Raw genomic sequence first — 22,370 nt, forward strand, 5'->3', positions numbered from 1 at the left:
GTTTAGGAAGATTAGGTAAAAGAAGAAAAAAAACATTTTGGACTTCTTTTGTATATTAAATATGACAAGGCATTACCTCAAAATATCTGTTTAATTAGTGGGTCTTTTAAATTTTATCTGCCAGGAAAAAAACAATTCTGACAACGTAAAGAAGAGGTAAAATGGATTGCCTTAAAGTAAATGCATCTTCTTTAAAGTAATATTCTAATTCATTGGTTAAAGTAAAAAGTTTAGAAATGCTGAGCATAAATAAGAACTAATGGTTATATTAAACACAATAAAGCAGTTTTCTAAAGGAAAATAAACATATACTTCTGATTAACCTTACTGCTTAAAAAAAACTCAGGATGTCTAAACACTGGTCACTGTCTGCCCTCTAATACCCTTAAGCTGAACATAGAACTACCTTCTCTGAGACAGGTAGGCTGCTGGGCTCCTCTATATTTCTCGGTTGCTTTACAGAATCACATCCATGCATCCTATTTTTAAGAACACGAAGCTGAACATCAGGCAGGTGCTGGTGCAGAGCCCCCCGAGGGCCTGCGGAGAAGGGCCCACCAGGCAGAGTCTGAGTCATGCTAGCTGAAACACTGAGCTTCACATTGGAATCTAGTTGAGAGACCTGTGGAGCAAATACGACACCTGGAACACTGATAAGCTGAGGGCTTTCCTGCTGACTCAACAAAGCTTCCGACATGACTTTGTGCTCATTCCCAGGAGGTACAAATATGTCGGTGGTGACATTTTCTACTTGTTTCCTATCCACTGCCCCAGAATACAGAATTGTGGGTTGTTGGAACACAGTTTCCGGTCTCAGTGGTTTTTCAGTAGTTGCGTGAAGAGAAGATGGGCTCAATTGTGGAATACCGGTCTGTATTACTGAAGGCTGCCCAAGCTGCTGAAATACTTGCTGAATTGGATGCTGAAGAATACTTGCTCTTCCAGGAGTCTGTGTCACTATAATTGGCACATTGACTTTATAAAGGTGGCCTTAAAATGGAGAGAGCAAAGCTGTGAGTATAAGCGAATCCTTTCTTTAAAAAGAAAAATCTCACGCACAACAGGCTGAGAGGAAATATACCAATATGTTACTAGTGCGTATTTCTACCGGTGTTTATTCTTCAGACTTTTTTGTATTTTCTACAATGCATATATATTACTCTTACTTTTTTAAATTAAATGTTTTTCTTTAACTCTAGCCTGTTCTACTATTGGTTGTATGGTACATTTTAAGTTATACGCAGGCCACCATATTTAATCCATTTTCTCCCAGTGTTGGATAAACTAGTGTTACCAATCCAAAATGGGACTTTAACAAACATAATCATAAAAAATACATTTCTGGTATTTAAGATCTCACATAAAAACTGCAAGACAAGGCTATCCAAAAAGAAGTTTAATTATCAAATTTCTTCTCCCTCTTTCCTCTAAAATACTACTTAAACGTGGAGAAAGAAGGTATTTTTTTTAGCATCAAGTTGGATGTGTTGCTTAAACTTTACAACAACCCAAAGTTTAGATACACTACTCTTTCAAATCAAGAAACAGCGCTCTGAAAAGCAGAGGTCGTTTAACCCCTAAACCTTCAGTGGTTCTTTCTAGTATATCATGCAACCTCCAAGAAAGGAGAAAAAGTTGATCAGCCTAATCTTCAGTTTTCCTTGTTAGAGCTAGCAGGCACCCAGATATTTCATTCTGTATCTGATGAAATGTAGATAACTGCCTTGAATTAGAGAAAATATATATAAAGCATCTAAACAATGTTGAGAAAGAGAATTGGGAAAAAAACACAGGACAAGACCTAGTACAGTGTCTTTTGTGGTAGGTACTTCCATAATAATAATAACCACCATTTACTATTATGTTTAAAATAGATTTTATTAAAATTTCCTATCACTTCTGGTATATAGTATATTAAAATCATGAAACTTAATGTCCAGAAGTTAGTACCAATGCTAAAAATGAAATATCCTTAGAATATACTCTCACCAGATGCAGTCTGTAGCGTCACACCTGCTGGTACATGAATAGGATAACCAATACTGGAAGGAAAAGTAAAATTTGCACTGGAGTTTGAGGTGCCCTAGATATGAGAAATTTACGTTAGAAAGTTAGAAAAGGACTTGTATCTTTTTTCCTTGGTCTCATAGGGAGTCAAAAAATCTGACTCAGAACAGTAGGACAATAGTTTTACAAGTTCATTAGGGCTCAGTTCTTTGAATAAAACGGCTTTTTAATATTTGATTTAGGTCATCCCATTAGGGATCAAGAGAAATTCTGTTCTACAGCTATTAGCAACGAAGCCAATAAGTCTTAATGAATACTATGAACATTGACTCATAAAACTCACATCCACTACATAGCTATGCCTGGGCCACTGATTCTCAAGGTGTCAAATACAAGGACCACAGCTATTTATAAGGGTCTTCTATCTGTAAGTGGATCACTTATGGTATTTTAATGTAGACGACAGTATATAATTCTTATTTTGGAATAATTAAACTTTGTCATTGTTAGCTGCCATCAAGTTGGTTCTGACTCATGGCGTCCTCACTTGGGGTTTTAAAATAAAAAAACACTAAATCAAAAGGCAAACATTTTTACCTACCAGATCTGCAAATATTTAAGATTAATAACACCCAATGTTGGTGAAGATGTGATAAAAATCAGTCCTCTGAGACTACTGCTTTTATAAGTATATATTAGTACAATCCTTTTGGAGGACAATTTTGCAAAATATATCAAACTTGAAAATGTGCACCACCTTTGATCCAGAAAGTCTACCTCTACGAATTTATCCTGACTATCACAGAAGTACACAAAGACATATGTACATGTATGTTCAATGGAGTGCTATATTAGAAAAATTGGAAATAATTTAAATGTCTATTAACAAAAGATTAGTTAATTAAACTGTGGTAAAACCACTGGGGTCAATCTATATTTACTGGCACTGAAAAAGGTCCAACAATATTAAGTTTAAAAAAATTACAGAAACAGTACAGACATTGATCCTACTTTTACCGTGAAAATCAGTATAATTTCCTCGAAGAAGTCTAGACAGATGTACATCAAACGGTTAAAACAGTTATCCTTGGGCAATAAGGGTGCAGGACTGTTTCACTTTATACTTTATAAATCTCTAGAGAGTTTTGTTTTTGTTTTTACTTTTTATAAGCATACATTATTTCTACAATCAGGAAAAAAGACATTCTCATAAATTTAAAAGTCAGAGAGATTTCTTCTTTGGTTTCCTATCCAAAGCAGTATACTTCCCCATAAATCCTGCTGAGGGCGTGCGTTCTGTTTGTTTTTAATGAAGAAATGGGAATAAATGGCCCACTAAACTTTTCACCTTACAAAGTTAAAATGGTTTGAAAGAAAATGAAAAACAGTAGATTATATATCATCAGTACCACAGAAGAAAGGTAAAAAAGTACTATTCTTCCCCACCTGAAAAGCCACTCAACTTTCTATTGTAAGTTGTAATTTTATTTCCTGCCCCTAAATGCTAGGGGGAAATAGAGCCTATACTCTAACCTCTACTTTACAAAGACAGACAATGACCAGAATATTCCACCTCAAAAGAAGGAAAAACTATGATAAAGTTCAACGCTGGGGGGAAAAAAAGTCAGAAAAAACACACCATCTCAAAATTATTTACTTAGGACCCACCAAGTATATAACATTATACAGTGCGTTAAAAGTGCATACAACTTCAGAACCCTCCTAACTTCGTAGGTACAGTCTCGGCAGATCCTAACAACTGCCATGAAAGACAGGAAAGGTTGGTGAGAAGATGTCCATTCTGGAACTCCTGAGTTTTTGCTACATCTATGCTATAGAAGCTCTTCCTCTTTCCCCATTCCTCGCCATAACTTTTCCCGTTCAGCTAGAGGTTTATGAATTTTATCTATGCCTGTTCTGCCACCATTCACTAAGGGGTGGGTGTATTTTTTAAAGTATATTTTAAATAAGTTACATACCAGTTCTGCTGTGGTAAAAGTGGGAATAGATCTACCAGCAGGGACAACTAAAGATGCTGCATAGAAAACAAAATAAACGTTATACATTTGTTACAATTTACCAATTTAATAGAATTGTAAGTATAGCTTTTTTAAAAATATAGGTATAGTTTCCATCACTAACATGTCTGACCGCAGTGAATTCTTAACTAAGTTCTTGATTCCAAGTGAGGTAAAAGTATTTAATTATATTTTTTTCAACAAATTTAGATAAAGACATAAGTACCAAAAGAAAATCTCATGATGATCAAGTTTACCATACTTTAGAAATTCATCACAAAACCCCCAAGTTGTCTTTAGTAAGACAATGTAGCACCAAATCTCCATTAGAACTTTTCATTGGGGAAGAAAAGGTGACATTTGTTTTAAAGTGACATATTTCCAAGACACTATACCACTGAGCAGACTAACCCAGCATAGACCCGTTCTAAATGTGATAGGTTTGAAATGAATTCCAATTTATTCTCTATCAACGGATGAATGGATAAACAAAATGTGGTACATACATACAATGAAATGCTATTCAGCCATAAATAGAAATGAAGTCCTTATACACGCTACAACACGGATGAACCTCGAAGACATTACGCTGAGTGAAATAAGTCAATCACAAAAGGACAAATCTTGTATGATCTCACTGATACGAAATGATAAGAATCGGCAAAAGTATACTGATCAAAATTTATCAGTAGTTACCAGAGGTGAGAGGGAGGGAGTGAAAGGGAGCCACTGTTTGGGAAGTAGTGAGTTTCTATTCCCATTGATGGGAAATCTGGCACAACATGATTAATATAATTGATATCACTAAGTTATACACCTGAAAAAAGCTGAACTGGCAAATGTTGGGTTATATATATATTTACAACAACAACAAAGAACAGCTGCTGATACTGCTTATGTACAACCAAATACCTTATGGGATTTGTCTTCTTAGTTCAGAGGTTTAGGGTGATGGTCTCATGGAACATTTCAGTCAATTGACTTAGTAGTGATTTTAGTGCTTCTGTTGTATCTCCTAGTTCCTCGTATAGTGCCTGGGGTCTTAAAAGCTTGTAAGCGGTCATACCAGGTACAACAATTGGTCTCTATTAGCCTGAAGCAGCAGGGGAAGAAGGAGGGTCAGGAATCAGAAGACGAACTGGAATGCACGTCTAACATGAACAACTGCCTCCTTTGCCATGAGTACTGGATAGTGCCTGGCTACCATTACTGAATGTTTTGACCAAAGATTCTATAAAAGAAATCTTGATGAAAAGGAGGAAAAATATGGAACAGAATTTCAGATTTTCATAGAATCCAGCCTTTCTGGAGCCAATGAGGCTGAATGACTCCCCAAACCTATTGTCTTGAGGAAATCTTTAAACCGAAACTATCCCCTAAAGTCAGCTTGAAATAGTTTAGCCAAATTAGTAAAGAATGTTTGCTTTGAGTATTGTACTGTTTTAAAGAATTGTCTACATCCAATCAAACTGACAGAAGCAACTCAAAAGGTTAGATGAGAAGCTTAGGGGCAGTGAGTGTATGTTAATGATGGTAAAATAATTTGGAAAAGGATATCGAGAAATGTGGCATGTGAAGAATATAACCAATGTCACTGAACTGCACCTGTAGAAATTGTTGAATTGGTGTATGTGTTGTGTATATTTTCACCAAAAATAAATAATAATAACAAAGAACATAAGAAATACCAATTCATTCATTTCGTGAAGTTATTTACAGCACTTTGGTCAAGTAAGCAAGCACAACTACACAAACAAGTTTTAGGAATAAATGGTCTCTTGAAGTCTGCATGTGAAACAGGTACAACTGCTGAGAAAATATGAGAGAACAAACTCTCTGAACTCCAACTCAACCTGCATTAAAGCTGCAATCCCATATATCTTTCCTTCATTATCTACCAATTTTCTATACTATCCCTTCATTTGTAATACCTCTAAAAAGTTGACCTTGCTGTAAATACAATCTAACATTTAAAAAAATGTTTTAAACAAATAGTAACCACAATAGAAGGATTTCATTTCCATCAATGTAACCACAAATATTGAACACTCAAGGTTCATTTTACCTAGCTGAACTTGACTGCTAAAATGTCATTTTGCTTTTTGTTTATAAAAACATTTTAGCATGTTTATGCAGCACATATGCATTAAATGTAATGTTTATTATGGCCTGTTTCTCATGTACAGCATTAAGGAAAATTACCCTAATATCTGTTTCTGATGCTAGGATGGCTCCATCATATGCAACAAACACCTCAGAAGAGCAAACATTTTTAAACTAACCATTCTTTCCCTGTTAAGACAACAGAAGTGAGGCTGCAGAGACTGATGGTTAATGAAGCACAGAATTATTTTTATCCTTTGTTCATCTATGGCTTTGCTTATTAACAGGCATTCCTTTAGAAAGGCTAAATTAGAAAGAATTGGAGTGGCAGAAACACAATGGTATTAGTCTTAATTAGCTGAAGTGAGCAAAGCTTAAGCTGCTACAACTTAAGCCATAGCCTGAGAGGAAACAAAAATCTGTTAACACGCTGTCTGAAGCAATTAAATGAATTTTTTTTCTTGAAGAAAAATAGAAACAATCTTCCTCTTTTAAATACTCTGCAATAAATCCTGAAGGAGAATACTCTATATTTAAAGAAATCAAAGACAGCTATAAGAGTTTTATAAATGTCTCTATAGCCATCAGAATAGAAGTACTGAACTCACACACAGTTCTAGGGTGAAGTTTCATGCAGCTCCTATTTAATTTGATACTAAATGCACAAGTTATATACATTATTGATGTATGCTCACAAGTTATATATACAACTAAATGTGCCTGAAACATTTTTTTAAATATTCAAGATGGTGTTAATAACCAATTAAGTTTTGACAGAATATGTGTTCTTACGTAAACTAAAAGTGTCAGAATTTTTATCTTCACTTACATATTCTAGAAACATTAACTTTAATTTTCACAAAAGATAAGGTTTTATAACATAGAAAAAAATCAATCCCACAAACATAAGAAATTTTGAAGTAAGATAATGTGGCATAATAATATGCAAGTTTTTATTTTTTCCTAGCCAGCATAAAAAATTCTTTGATACATTGTGACAGGTAATAGTTTCAAAGTTCTTAGTCCTGCTTTGAACCATTCCAAATCCTAATACCCAACTCACATGATTCAAAAGGTACAAAGACTGTTCAATTTCTTCTTTGTGACTAACTATTAGCATATGGATGTCTCCTGATGAACAAACTGAATATTCTAACCTTCAAATTGTCTACAGAACCAATAACACTGCTGAAATTTTTACCAGATCTATGTCTAAGAACACATGGGCACACTGCACCTATAGTTTAGTAGTATTAATCCTCAAACACAAAAGTCACCATAGCTTCTCAATGTTCCTGTTCTACCTCTTCCTTCCTCCCATAACGACTGATGGTTTCATTAAAAAGACCATTTGCCATAAAGACCAAATAACAGAAGGTGATGGGCAGTACCCTAGAAAAAGGCAATTACGGACAGGTGACTGACTACACAACCCAGTTTGCCCACAACAGTCCCAGTTTATACCTGCTATTCTGAGGTACCTATTAACAGAGCCCCATGTCTTTCTCAAAAGTGGATTATACATCATATATCATCACCATAAGTATAGAACAGAAGTCCCCGAGACCCCAGGGTATTTGGCAAGTCAAAATTATTTTCACAATACCAAGATATGCCTTTTTCACTAATTTTTTTTTTTTTTTTGATGATGCAAAAATGATGAGTACAACTACAGGGACCTTAGTATCAACTGGGGCAGTAGCCACTGTATTCTCCATGGCCACTCACTCTCAGGAAAACGGTTCCACTTAAGAAGGCCCTTGATGAAACCACAAGAATTTCACTAAATTTTCAGTCCTCAAGTACACTCACTTCTCTTTCGTATTGTGTGATGAAACAAGAAGACCACATAATGCCATTTTTCAGCATACTGAAGAGCAAGAAGTATGACAAAGAACATTTGTGTGATTCCTTAAGTTGAGAGCGGACGTACCCTCTTTTTTCATAAAACACCATTTTTACATCAAAGAGTAACTGACAGAAACTATGGTTATACAGACTTCGGTACCTGGCAGACTTTTTCTTTGTACCCATTACTTCAAAGAAAATAACTGACAGCATTTGTATGCCAATGAAAGAACTCAAGCTTTCAAGCAAAAATTAGAATTTTGGAAAATTTATATCTACCGCAGTAATCTTGACAGGTTTCCCACACTCCAAACACTTGTGATGAGATGCTCCGCAATATTTACTCAAGAGGATTTTATCTTGTAGAATAAACAACGTGTCAACTGCATCACTCAACATACCAATCTTTTCCAAACAACCAACATATGTTACAAATCTACACATAAGTTAAAGAGTCATTCAAAGTGCAAGATAGGCAATGAATTTCAGTGTAACATTATGAAAAATTTATTAATATGGTTGCAGATTCCACCTTGTGGCTAACCTGTCAGAAACTACCACATGTGAGTTCTGGTGTAGTATCATCTGAGAAAGCTATTAAAATACTTTTATTTTCTGACTCTATGTCAGTAAGAGGCTAGACTTTCTTTGTGTACTTAAACCAAAACAACATCATCATGACAGATTGAATTTAGCAGATATGAGAATCCAACTATCTTGTATTAAACCAGACATTAAAAAGATTTGCAAAACAAGTAAAACAATGCCATTCTTCTAATAAAATTTTTTTTGTTGTTCTGGAAAATTGTTATTTTTCATAAACGTGTTATTAGTTAACACAGGTTTTTAAAATTTATACACCAACATTTTTTAAATATCTCAGTTTTAATTTCTAATAGGATATATAAACCCACAGCCGTCGAGTTGATTCTTACTCATAGCAACCCCATAGGGTTTCCAAGGCTGTAAATCTTTGCAGAAGCAGACTGCCACATCTTTCTCCTAAGCAGCTGCTGGTGGTTTTGAACTGCCAACCTTCTGGTTAGCAGTCAATCGCTTTAAACACTGTGCCACCAGGGCTCCTTAATATGATATATAGATATTTATAAACCACATAAATAACAGCTCTTTGGGGTTCTCATTTTTTAAGAATATAATAGGACTGTAAGACCAAATAAGAACTAAAGATACAGGGAATTACTAAATAAATGGATACTACATGGAATGAAAATATGGTTGGACAAACAAGTATCAAAGGTGGAACAGACAAATGACTTAGTCCACTACAGATCTAATTTGAACTTGTTATCAAAGAAGATAAAAAGGTTGTATAAGTTAGTTTAGGTTATTTTCATCAGACTTAAGCATGCAATGAGAAGATTAAGATTAAGGAGTACTTCAATTTTTTCTAAGACTATTTACTTGGAAAACATTACTGTAGGGTAGCTAGTAACAAAGAGAGAGGAACAAGACCTATAATGCATTTTTAAAGGCTACATGTACTTCCTCTTGAACCACTTCGTTATAAATTATGTAGAAGAGAATAAGAAGAAAAACTGTCTTGTTTAAAATGCAATTATTTCTATTACTCTAACTTCTAAGACAAAGAATAAGAATAAGGTGCTGACTGAAAACCAGTCAGACGTATTAGCTGCAAAACTTGTGATTTAAATCACTGGTAATATTACCATCTTGCGGCAAAATCAAGTATTGCAATTTTGAATGACAAAGAACCTGAGAAGTGTAACTAGGCTTTGGCTAAAAGACATCAAGAGTTTCCTCCTCCACACCACCACCTCCGTGTCACCCCTCAGTAAAAAGTCTTTAAATTTCTTTAATAAATAAAATAGAGATAAAGGGGAAAAAAGTTAAAAAGAACATTATTTAAACATGGAAGCAAAAGGGATGTTCTGATAAAACGGTAAAGTTAAAAACGAAAGCATAGCCCAAAACCCAACAACGATGAAAAATGTTTCAATGTGTCAATTTAGAAATTAACACTATCATGGATAATTTTTATAAGCACAGTGTTGGATAAAACTCTTGTTTGGTGATTCAATATTCATCGTTAATTTATTTCATTTTCATAAATTATAATTGCTGCCATACTTAAATTCTCTCATTTTGTAATAATGATACTAGTACGTCTTCTCTTCACCTCGGCACAAGTAATTTTCACGTGAATTTACCCGAGCATGCAATGAACGGTCTAGTTATTACTGACAACTGAATCCAAATCTGCCTGCACTTGTTACAGACCCTCATCTATTTAATTTCAGTAAAACTCAATAAAACCTATTTGTGCGTGTCTGTGTACACACATATACACACAGTACAGTAGCATAAAGACAATAAGAACCAAGGAGAAAAGAAGGAATAAACGCTAGAAAAGATAGAATAGTATCAAAACCAAAAACCAAACCCACTGCAACCCTATAGGACACAGTAGAGCTGCCCCATAGGGTTTCCAAGGCTGCAAATCTTTACAGAAGCAGGCTGCCACATCTCTCTCCGGCGGAGCAGCTGGTGGGTTCAAACCGCCACCTTTCCATTAGCAGACTAGTGCTTAACTGCTGAGCCACCCGGGCTCTCTAGAAGAGTATCAGTATCACTTTTATCTAATCAGCTAGTCATTTCCAGTTTACACAGATATATATATATAGATATATAGATATACATCTATATACATATATAACATGGACAAATATTTCTCTTAAAAGTAGAGATCTAGATTCAAGAAGTCCAAAAATAAAGATAAAACGCATATGGTCAATTTCTAGCCATTATTTTATATATCCAAAACAGGAAGCAGTCTGAATAATCTCCATATTAACTCTCCATTTTGCTTCCAACACATTAACAGGATTATAATGCAGAAAATTAGAGAGCAAGAGAGAACGCACACACTCACACACGTGCGCCCTTCTCTGTGCTGCATCAGCAATAGCAGCTGGATTCCTCCTTGACTAGACCCAATCAAACTCTCTGACAGAACCAGTGCGTGCTCCAATGGCCCACAAACGATACAACTTGTTCTTCCAAAGTAAGGCTTCATCATTTTTGTGAAATTTGACATTAAAAACAAACAAAAAATAATAATTTGAGAAACTGATTTTTTAATCAACAGTTACTTGGCGTGGTGGTTTAGTCTCAGTTTAATAGTAATGACTTTTAGGTACAAGCCTTCTCACCTTAAAAACATTACCCTAATATAAAAACACCACCAAATGAATTTGTTCTGAAGATCCAAATAGTACTAATTTACTACCCAACCTGTTGATGTTTGCAATGTTTGGTGCATGCCGTGCGGCAACTGAAGGGTGTAGAGAGGCGAATGGACACTGTTCCTGAACAAATCTTCTGTTGCTTTAGACTGCAAGACCTTGGTTTCCCAGAGCTGCAGAGAAAAATTGTTTGCTTTTTTTAAAACACAAAACATTATCAGGATATTTTATTTCTATTTTTTAAAATGTTTTTTAATTGTCACCTAATAGCACAATGAATGGGTAAGTATTAACTAAAATGTATCACTTTTTATAGCTGAAAAAAATAAAAAAGGAGAAACTTGTATTGTCTACAAACCTGCTTCAAGTCTTTTAAGACTTGTTCCTCTATACCTTCTTCAGCAAATAGATTCCGCACTCTTTCAATTACATCTTCGATTACAGATCTGTAGAGTGTAGGCTACATAAAAGCACTTGTTAAAGGTTTAAATTCCAAGCTTGAACGTATTTACCCTTTAAAGACATGCAATGTACTCTCTAACCTTGTAGTTTAAAGAAAAGCCACTATAAGGATTTTTACTAAGTACATCCTACTCCCAGTATAGTCTTAAAAACCCAGACCAAAACTGTTGTCATGGAGTTGACTGACTCATAATGACCCTACAAGACAGAGAAGAACTGCCACATCGGGTTTCCAAGGAGTGCCTAGTGGATTCGAACCGCCGACATTCTGGTTAGCAGCCGAGCTCTTAACCACTGTGCCACTACATCATCTTAGCATCCCATATATTGTGTTAGCTTCAGGCCCATAGTCTCAGCCTTTCTAGAAGGCTAAGTTAGAGGACTACAATAACACGTGCTATAATAATCTCATAAAGATGTATGGTTACTGTTCTGTTAGTTGGCTTTTGTGTCAATATTTAACCTCCCCACTCCCTCCTTTTAGAAAGGGAAATTAATTCAAGGCAGCTGGAAATAAACCTTCGTTTTCAATTTACCTTTTCTCAAGGAGGCCAAGAAAGGGTTCATTAGGGTTCACTATATTATTTCCACAAATGTGAAGTACTGGCACAAGCACTTAAGATAGAGCAACCAAAGCCTGTCCCACTTCCAAAATGCACATAGTTCAAAATTGTATTCGGAAGCACTGTCAAGTAAAAGTACAACTGCACCAAGATGGATTTCCTAACAAACACTAAGAAGACCTGAACCAATTTTACCCTTCCACAATCTACAAACTGTGTAAGGCTAAGGAATGACCAGGAGCCCTAGTGGTGAACTGGTTAAGTGTTCAGCTGCTAACCAAAAGGTCAGCAGTTCAAATCCACCCTGCACTCCCCCTAAACCCTATAGGGCAGTTCTATTCTCCTCTAGGGTTGCCATGAGTCATAACTGACTTGACAGCAATGGCTTTGTTTTTTTAAGTAACATCCTAACATGCTTCCTAGTAAAAACATGCCAATAATATTAAGCAGAGTTCTACTCAGATTATACACCAGCTTCATCAACAGAACAACAGGTCTGTGAAATAAAGTCCTTCAAATCTATGTAAATTGTGCTCTCTCCCCAACCCTAGCCCAAAAATGGCAATGGTTAAGTGTGCTGACAATGACAACCTAGTGGAAGTTCCACTGATTTAAAAAAAAAAAAAGGCAAAACAGGAATTTAGTGGAGTTGCTCTTATTTCAAATTGCTTCATTAGGCCAAAATGAACATTGTTGCATCCTAGGACTGCTTTCTCATAAACACTCTAAATATTCCTGCTCATGCCATAGGGAGTCCTGCTTTAAACTAAACCTTCTAAAGATCCAGGGTAACCCTGTGAATAGGCCAATCAATCAGTAACGTTTAAATAACGAGGTATTCACAAGCATATCAATTAGGATTAAGTGCCTCTAGATTAGTTGCTTCTTCTAGAACAGTTTACCTTGATAAAGGCCTACTACACTGATACTTCAGGGTTAGTCCCAGACTAGTGTGATCACATTTAAAGCTCGGGGGGGGGAAAGCTCCTGGGGCTAAAAACATCGTTTAAGACCTGCCCTCCCAGCCTAACAGCAGCAGTCAACAAAGAATCCATTAAAACAATTTTTTGAAAGCAAAATAGGTATTGAACATACTTTCTCTTCTGGGACTACACTGAAGACTTTATATTGCTTTCCCTATCCGGTACCTTTGTTAAAACTGCATATAGTCCAGGAAATCTATTTTAATCGCTTATTTATGAAAAGAAAACACACACCCGTTCTTGGAGTTCTTATCAGATAAAATGGTATACATGGTAAATTTGTATTCAAGTGTTAAGTATTTTACGTATTTTAAAACACATTAACATCAGAAATAGATACACATTAAAATAATCCCGAAAAATACACCTGTTTAGGCTGGCATATGTATAACACACGGAACATATGACACATGTATGAACACACTGCTTTTCACAGATGTGAAATCTGTTGACCTGAACTGAAAATAAAGGGGAACCTTTAAATTTTTTTTTCTTTTAATTCAGGTTTTGAAGATCGATGGAGGGTCGTAAAGTGCCATGTATCCTATAAATTCTGAGATTTCGGTAGCTGTCGGGTAAAAAATAAATGTTTTAAGTTGTACACTTAAGCATTAAGATGCTGACGAAGGGGACTTCGAAGGGCCCACAAAATATGTGGTTAGGTAACATGAAATATCACATTACCTAATTTTCATGTTAGTAAACAATACGGCTTGGAGTCAACAATGCTCAAACTAGAGTACAAAAGAACTTCGGAATTTTCTTGACTCATAGGAAACTGGGTGAGTTCCACCTAAATATCCTAACCTGTTGCCGTCAGTTGCGGTTGAGTCAGCGACCCCATGTGCGCAGAGTAGAACTGCTCCACAGGGCCACCCAGGGTCTTCCTCACTTTGGGTGACAAGTGAGAGGGGGAAGAGGAGGAACACTTGCTCTTCCGGTCGCGGCCAGTACCAACTTCCGGTTCCCTGGCCCTTTTCGGCTTCCTCACAGAGGTGAGGAAGATAAGGTTTCTGAAAGCCTGTGAGGGACCAGAGTAAAAAAAGGGGTGTGCTGGGCGCGGCTGCCTCGAGTCATAAGTCCAGGGTCGTGGGGCGCCCCCTCTACACAGTGCCCAGGCCAGAGGCCAGGCTCGTCCTTACCACGGAGTTGGCACAAGCCATGCCGGTGGGTTCAGTGCCTCGCGCCTGCGCAGCACACATTACCCCGCGGAGGAGCGCATCCGGGGGCGTTTTTGAACGCCTGGCGCACGTGGCCTGCGCAGCCGCGGAAGGAGGCGGGGGCGGGGCGGGGAAGGAAAGAAAAGTTAACGAAGTAAGCTAACTGGAGGAGTGGAGTCGGCGCATGTTGGCTTGAGTCAAGGCAGCCGAAATGGATGGTGTAGTCGGGCCTAGACCAACTCTTGAGCCCTTGGCAAAGTAGTTAAGAGCTTGGCTGTTAACCAAAAGGTCAACAGTTCGAAGCCACCAGCTGCTCCTTGGAAACCCTGTGGGGCAATTCTATTCTCGACTGAAGGGCAACGGGTTTTTGGTTTAGACCAATTCTGGGCAGTTCACGTGACCCTTAATTACCTTTAGTTCCTCAGTTTGTGAAACAGACTTCAAACAAAGGACAGGGGCGAGGAAGTGGCTGTTTGCTGTTCGTATTTCAGCTTTGAAATCGGTGGAGCGTTAGCTGTCCGCTCCTGTTGCCGTTTCATTCTGCCGCACCATGCCACCCTGAATTGAACTCCAGCAAAAATAAATAACAAGAGCCAAATTCCTCTCAGACTGGTTCTCAAAATATGGTCCTGGGAACAAGCAGTGCGAGCTCCATCTGAGAATCTGTTATAAATGCAAATTACCAGGTCTACTCTAGATCTTATGTTTCAGAAACTATGAGGATTGGACCCAGCGTCCTGTAATTTTAACCATAATATCCAGGTGATTGATGGGCTCTGAAATGACACCTACTGACCTATGACAAAGATTCTCAAGCTTCCCTGCACATTGAAAATCCCCTGGGGAGCTTAAAAAAACCAACTGATTTAATTAGTTTTGGTTGCTCTTATGGGATTTGCCAACGCCTCCCCGTTTTCTTTGCCTCTTCAGCAGAAATCACCATCTCTTGACTTGCGATAATTCCATCCCTCCCCTGAAGAGCGGGCATCTAGGGGCACACCTTGCCTAGGACTGAGGGTAGATGTGAGCACAGATAACTAGAAGGGTTAGAAAAGAGAAGTCATCTATTGCCACTACCCTGCCTTTTAAACGGCCTTTCTAGCCTGCAAATTGGTCTTGACCTAACTAGATGGATAAGTTATTTGATGATTAAAACTATCCGGTTTAAAATTGGCTGAATAGTGCTCATATTATTTATTTGCTCATGTAAGTACAGTAGAACTACTTATGACCTACCACTCTGTATTTGCTTTGCCTGAGTGGGGTACCTTATGGTTTGTGAGTTTCAAGCAGCTGATTTATATGAAGCCCTTTAGAAGACTTTTCCTAAATTGAAAACTACCTGAAATTTCTTTTAGAAAAAGCCCATAACTTTCTATAATAATTCTTAATGGTTGTATCTCTACCTGGCAGTTTACTACCGGGAGTATTCAAAGTGACTTACCTTTCACCCAAAATAGAAAAGCTAAAAGCAGTCACTGATTCCTACTCATAAAATTGAATTAAATTAGTCAAGCTAGTAAGAAAGCTGAAAGATCTTGTTTTCCACCTTTTTCACAGCCAGGTTTTCAAATTTTATTCCTAAATGCATAGGGTTGGTAATCACCTAAATTTTTGTGACAGCATACAGTGTTATTTTGCTTCATTATGTATAACACCATTCTCAGGGCTATACTGTAGATCACATATATTTTCAAAATTAAATTTAGACCTTGATACCTGTGGTGCAGTGAATTACTATTAAATGGCCCTTCTAGCTAGGGTCTTGTGACATCCACAAATGATTGGATGGGATTATGCAAATAAGGTACTTGTGACCCACCAAGGGAATTGGACAGTTTTTCTAATGCAAATAAGGCACATGGAACCCTTGTAGAGGATTGGTCAGTTTTGCCATCCCGCTAGGCTTAAAGGGAGCCAATCCCAGAAGCTAGGGGTGGGGGAACCTCACTACCATCAATAAGAAGAGCCACAAGTGGAGCATGTCTTTGCAGCTGGGGTTACCGCACTGAGAACCTCCTAAACCCAGGAGACAGAGGTGTAATGCTGTAGGCGGCAGCAGCATGAGACGTTGGGAACCAGGAGACGGGGGCCAGATGCACAGTGGGCTTCCCGGCCCATGGAGTGAGACAGCTGAGTGCCTTCGGGCAGGAGGCTTGCTGGTGGAGGGGAGTGCCTCCAGGCACTTACCTGCAGAGCTAAAGAGCTTTGTAACCCTTGCCTGAGCAGGGCAGAGGCCAGGCCAAAGGCTGAGGGCCGAGGGCTGAGAGGCCTACCTGCAGGCACAGCCAAGAAGAAGCTGTCCTGATCGAAGAACTACATCCTGAGTTTTTTTCTGTTCCTTCCAGGTTGATCCTGATCCTGAATTGCAACCCGTTACCTCCCTAATAAGCTCTATAATTGTGAGTATGGTCTGTGAATTCTGTAAGACCTTTGCAACAAATTATCAAACCAAGCAGAGAAGTACAGAGTGCCGTGGGAAGGATGGCTGGTGTCAGAACTGGCAAAAAGGTTGGAGAGTAGAGGTATGTCTGACCTCGACCTCATAGGAATCAGCCTTGGGCTGATGTTGATCTTGTTCTCTCTCCTCCCCCTGAAGTTAGACGAGGTCTGACGCCACGCCGTTTTTACAGTACCCATGAAAAGTGTAGCTAAGAACCATTGCCTAGTATATTTAGTATAGTCAGGATATGGAGTGGTGTTATGGATTGAATTGTGTCCCCCCACCCCCAAAATATGTCTTGGAATCCTAACCCCATACCTGTGGATATAATCCCAATTAGGAATAGAGTTTTCTTTGTTATATTAATGAGGTCATATCAGTATAGGGTGTGTCCTAAACCTAATCACTGCTGAGTTACAAGGAGCAGCATAGACACAGAGGCAAGAAGCACAAACAGAGGAAGAGAGATGTCACCCCACATGAAGATCGCCAAGGAACTAAAGAATGCTGAAATAGACAAGGATCTTTCTTTCCCCAGTTCCAGTGCCCTGAATTCGGACTTCTAACCTCCTAAACTGTGGGGGGAGAAATCTGTCCTTTAAAGAAAATACGCACTTGTGATATTTCTGTTACACCAGCACTAGCAAACTAAGATAAGTGGTTATGCAACTTTGGCAGAGAAATGCCAGCACCCTTCCCTTTGTCCCTTATGATCTGCCTGAATGGTCACTAGTAGGCTCAGCTATAATTTCTTCCTAATAATAGACAATGGTCATTAGAGGAAGTATGCTTTAACTTGATTTCTGGGTGAATGCAAGTTGCAAATCTGCTCTGGACCTGTGATAGCCAGTTTCCAAGATGCTCCCCATGATCAAGAGCCTATCTCCGGAAAATAGCACCTATGGCAATTAGTTTTAAATTGCTGAATGATCTCTCAAGCTGGTGATGGAAACTGCTATGGCCAACGGAAACTGCTCGTTAGCGCCACTTCCTCAAGCGGCACCCAGGGCACGCGCCCTACTTGCAATACCTTAGTTACACCTCTGCCCATGACCCCCACCTCCTGGGATTCGCAGATTTGCATAGTCTTCTCCCACATTGTATCATGGTTTGTCTGTGTGACCAATAGCATACAGCATAAGCAGTAGTGTATCACTTCTGAGATTAGGTTATAAATGGCTATGTCTCTATTGGATCACTCACTCTGAGGGAAGTCAATTGTTATATCATGATGACACTCGTGTAGGCTGTGGAGAGGCCAATGAGGCAAAGAACTGAGGACTCCTGTCCCAAGCGAGCAAGGATCTGAAGGCTGCAAACAACCAGGTGAGTGAGCTTGGAAGTGGATCCTTCCCCAGTCAAGCTGCCAGATGATTGCAGCCCTGACTGCATCTTTGTGGAGACCTTGAACCAAAACTACCCTCTAAGCCGTTCCCAGATTCCTGATCCTCAGAAACTGTGAGATAATTAATATCTGTTGTTTTAAGCAGTTAAGTTTTGGGATAATTTGTTATACAACATCAGAGAACTATACAGGGTCTATTCTCTGATTTAAGGAGCCCAGATGGTGCAGTGGTTAAGCACTCAGCTACCTACCATAAGGTTTGAACCCACCAGCTGTTCCACGGGAGAAAGATGTGGCAGTCTACTTCGGTAAAGATTTACAACCTTGGAAACCCCCTGAGGCAGTTCTGCTCTGCCCTGAAGGATTGCTGAATTTGGGTTTCTGGCTTCCTAAACAGTAGGAATTGACTTGTAGGCAATGGGTTTGGGGTTTTCTTCTTATTCTCTGATTGGACTGTGACAAGTGGAGACTTGGTTTTCCCTCATTGTAATTTCAGCATTTAAAGTTTTTTGAGGACCCTCATCAGTTACGAGAGCATTTGAAAAACATGTAAAGGAATCTTTATATATTGATATTTGACAGAGTTGACCCAAGATTTTCATGAAACAAGCAGACTGCTATATTCGTCTAATGATCACATCTCTTTGTTCAATTTTTCAAACTCACAGGGGAAGGATGCTGCATACACAAAGCACTTTTGATGTTAAAAATGAAACTCCAAGATCCCAAAGCCTCATTGAGGCCATTTTACACTTAAACTATTTCTTATGTTAGTAAATACAGAATAAAAAAAGGATGCTGAGCTTTGGTTCTTCTTTGAGTACATAGTTCTTTGAAATTCCACCTGGGCCAAAGCATACAGTTCTCCCCTAACTGCCCATCACAGTTTAGAGCAGTGGCTTTTCGTTTTCTCTGTCTTTGTTTAGAGACAGAGCAAAATATATATTTCATATATCACTGGTAACCAACACTAGTCTTTATAACATTTAAGCAAATTATAATTATCAGATTAATTTCTTTGCATTCTGTATGTTCTCATTAATTTTCCTGAAAGTATCAGTGATTCTACTCCAAAAGTAGAGAAACAGTTTCACTTTACTTATTGTGAGAAAAGACCCTATCTGCAAAGTGCTTTTTTTTGAATGAGTATATATACATATATATATATATACACATATATATACATATATATATACATTATATATATATACATATATATATATATACACACACACATATACAGAGCCCTGGTGGCACAGTGGTTAAGAGCTCAGGCTGCTAATCCAAAGGCTGGCAATTCGAATCCACCAGCTGCTCCTTGGAAACTCTATGGGGCAGTTCTACTCTGTCCTATAGGGTTGCTATGAGTGGGAATCAACTGGACGGCACCAGGTTTGGTTTATATATATATATATACATATATATGCATAAATAATGGTCTGTTTCTAAAGTACATTTTATATACATACATATAAAATGTACTTTAGAAACAGAGCATTGTTTTTTACATACTAAACTTCACAGTCAAATACAGGACATCTCAATACCTGTATAGACTCTAAATAATATATCTGTAAGGAAAAATACAAGTTAGTCTATGAGCACATGGCTTAAGGCAACAAGTATTCATAATTAGTTTCTAAATATTTTGCAACCAATACACTAAACCCAGCAGTATTGTGTTTTTTTGCCTCTGTTTCATCCTTCACATCTTCCAGGAAATGAAAATCCAGGAAATCTCTGCCTCGCCCCGTAACTGAAATGGTTACAATGTTGGTAGTTCTGATTTATTTATACTTTGCACTTTTGTAGCATTTTCCATTTTCTAATGCAACTTCAAAATCAACTTACATTATCTGAACATCAGATACTGTTCCACCATGATGAATCCCTACCCACGGCCCCACGCCCAACAAGATTTCAGTTAAAGTGACCGTATGACACATTGCTACAGCCAACTGGTGATCTTATCACACAGTGGAACACTGTTAATGATCACATTTCTGTCTATTGCAAAATGCTTTAATATTCAAAATGTGCATATGTTGTGTACATATGAAAGGTGCTGGCTATATTAACTCATGGAAAGTATGCAAGATGACTTCAAATACAATTTTCCCCATGGCTACTTTTTCATTATTCTCGTCGAGGTCTTTCTTGAGAAGGATTCAGTAGTTTCTTAGCTAATAAATGATTCCATTTTTATTTCTTTAATCACAATGTGGATAATCATACATGAACAGGAAATACTGGCAGGGATAGTGGTCATTGTCTCTGGTTAATTCTCCAACCCAAATTGCCACTAGAAAAGATGGGGGTAAAGCCCTATAAACTGAACTTGAGGCTCTAACCTGGAGAGAACGAACCAGTATTTTCCCTCAATAACTGTACTTTTCTTCTTTCCTGATTTGTCTTATTTTATGAGGAGTAAATGGCAGCATCTTGAATATTCTATATGGTTGTCTTAGGTGCTTTCAAATATTAGAGAAGTGTAGTATAATATCTTTTGACTCGGTTTTAAGGTCCTATGGAAAAACTCTCAATTCCCCTTCATGGTCTAACCCACACCCCAACTACTTCCCTTATTAGGCTCTACCACTCCTGGGCCTCAACACATATACACAAATGCCAGAGACCCCCAGATGCCTAACACCCAAGCATGGCCTCTTCTTCCTTGAGCCCGCAGAATTATTCAAAACGCCTTATGCCCAGGAAGACCATAAAATCTAGCTACCACCACCTGCTTGCCATACATAAGCTGCCACCTACAGTTTTGGTTTGCTCTTACCCGTGCCCAGGTACAACCCCCTGTATGGCGCTTTGTGAAAGCCTTCCCTACCTCAAAGCCATAAGTAATAAAGAGTTCTGCCTTTCATTTTACCCAACTGTCTTTGTGTTGTGTCCCACCATTCACCCGTACCTAAAAACCCGTTGCCATCGAGTCGATTCGACTCATAGCGACCCTATAGGACTCTATAGGAGCGGCTGGTGGATTCAAACTGCCGACCTCTTGGTCAGCAACCAAACTCTTAACCACTACGCCACCAGGGTTTCCACTGTGCCACCAGGCCTCCTAATTGTACCTGAAATCATATAATTATGAAAGAGGACAGCAGGGACTAGGATGTGTTTATCTGGGGTGAGCTAGTGAGTAATTCTTTATCTAGTTGTTTTTTGTTTGGGGTTACAGTTTATCCTTACATGGACAAGTCAAGAGAAATTAAGCACCTGGTATTGTTTCAAGTGGTCCCTGGATGGCGTAAATGGTTTTCATTTGACTACTAGCAGTTCAAAAGTAGTTGCAGCACTACATCAACAGGGAATTGCTGGAAGTTCAAGCCAGATTCAGAAGACAGCATGGAACAAGGGATATCATTGCTGATGTCAGATGGATCTTGGCTGAAAGCAGAGAATACCAGAAAGATGTTTACCTGTGTTTTATTAACTATGCAAAGGCATTCGACGGTGCAGATCATAACAAATTATGGAAAACATTGCGAAGATTGGGAATTCCAGAACACTTAAGTGCTCATGAGGAACCTGTACATAGACCAAGAGGCAGTCATTCGAACAGAACAAGGGGATACTTCATGGTATAAAGTGAGGAAAAGTGTGCATCAGGATTGTATCCTTTCACCATACTTATTCAATCTGTATGCTGAGCAACTAATCTGAGAAGCTGGACTATATGAAGAAGAATGGGGCATCAGGATTGGAGGAAGACTCGTTAACAACCTATGATATGCAGATGACACAACTTTGCTCGCTGAAAGTGAAGAGGACTTGAAGCACTTACTGATGAAGATCAGAGACTACAGCCTTCAGTATGGATTACACCTCAACATAAAACAAAAACCCTCACAACTGGACCAATAAGCAACATCATGATAAATGATATTGAAGTTGTCAAGGATTTCATTCTACTTGGATCCACAATCAATGCCCATGGAAGCAGCAGTCAAGAAATCAGATGACATGTTGGGTTGGGCAATTGCTGCAAAAGACCTCTTTAAAGTGTTGAAAAGCAAGGATGTCACTTTGAGGACTAAGGTGCTCCTGACCAAAGCCATGATATTTTCAATAGCCTCATATGCATGTGAAAGCTGGACAATGAATAAGGAAGACCAAAGAAGAATTGACACCTTTGAAATATGGTGTTGGTGAAGAATATTGAATATACCATGGACTGCCAGAAGAATGAACAAATCTGTCTT

The 22,370-nt window shown here is 38.2% G+C and overlaps 1 protein-coding gene across 2 annotated transcripts in view; it reads right to left on the reverse strand.

The window, feature by feature from the left end:
• The window catches only part of GTF2A1L (general transcription factor IIA subunit 1 like), a 39,398-nt gene extending 25,027 nt beyond the window's left edge, over nucleotides 1-14,371 (reverse strand). The window contains exons 1-6 of one of the 2 annotated variants that reach the window (XM_004369477.2): nucleotides 14,351-14,371; nucleotides 11,559-11,660; nucleotides 11,250-11,373; nucleotides 3,987-4,042; nucleotides 1,990-2,083; nucleotides 407-990 (exon numbers count right to left, since the gene is read on the reverse strand). In XM_004369477.2, coding sequence (XP_004369534.1) covers nucleotides 407-990; nucleotides 1,990-2,083; nucleotides 3,987-4,042; nucleotides 11,250-11,373; nucleotides 11,559-11,660; nucleotides 14,351-14,371 — 981 coding nt within the window. The remainder of the gene's footprint in view (nucleotides 1-406; nucleotides 991-1,989; nucleotides 2,084-3,986; nucleotides 4,043-11,249; nucleotides 11,374-11,558; nucleotides 11,661-14,350) is intronic. The other variant, XM_004369478.1, reaches the window with a different exon arrangement.
• Between the last annotated feature and the right edge of the window lie 7,999 nt (nucleotides 14,372-22,370).

Source organism: Trichechus manatus, unplaced genomic scaffold, assembly GCF_000243295.1.
Source record: "Trichechus manatus latirostris isolate Lorelei unplaced genomic scaffold, TriManLat1.0 scaffold00005, whole genome shotgun sequence".
Taxonomy (NCBI): domain Eukaryota; kingdom Metazoa; phylum Chordata; class Mammalia; order Sirenia; family Trichechidae; genus Trichechus; species Trichechus manatus.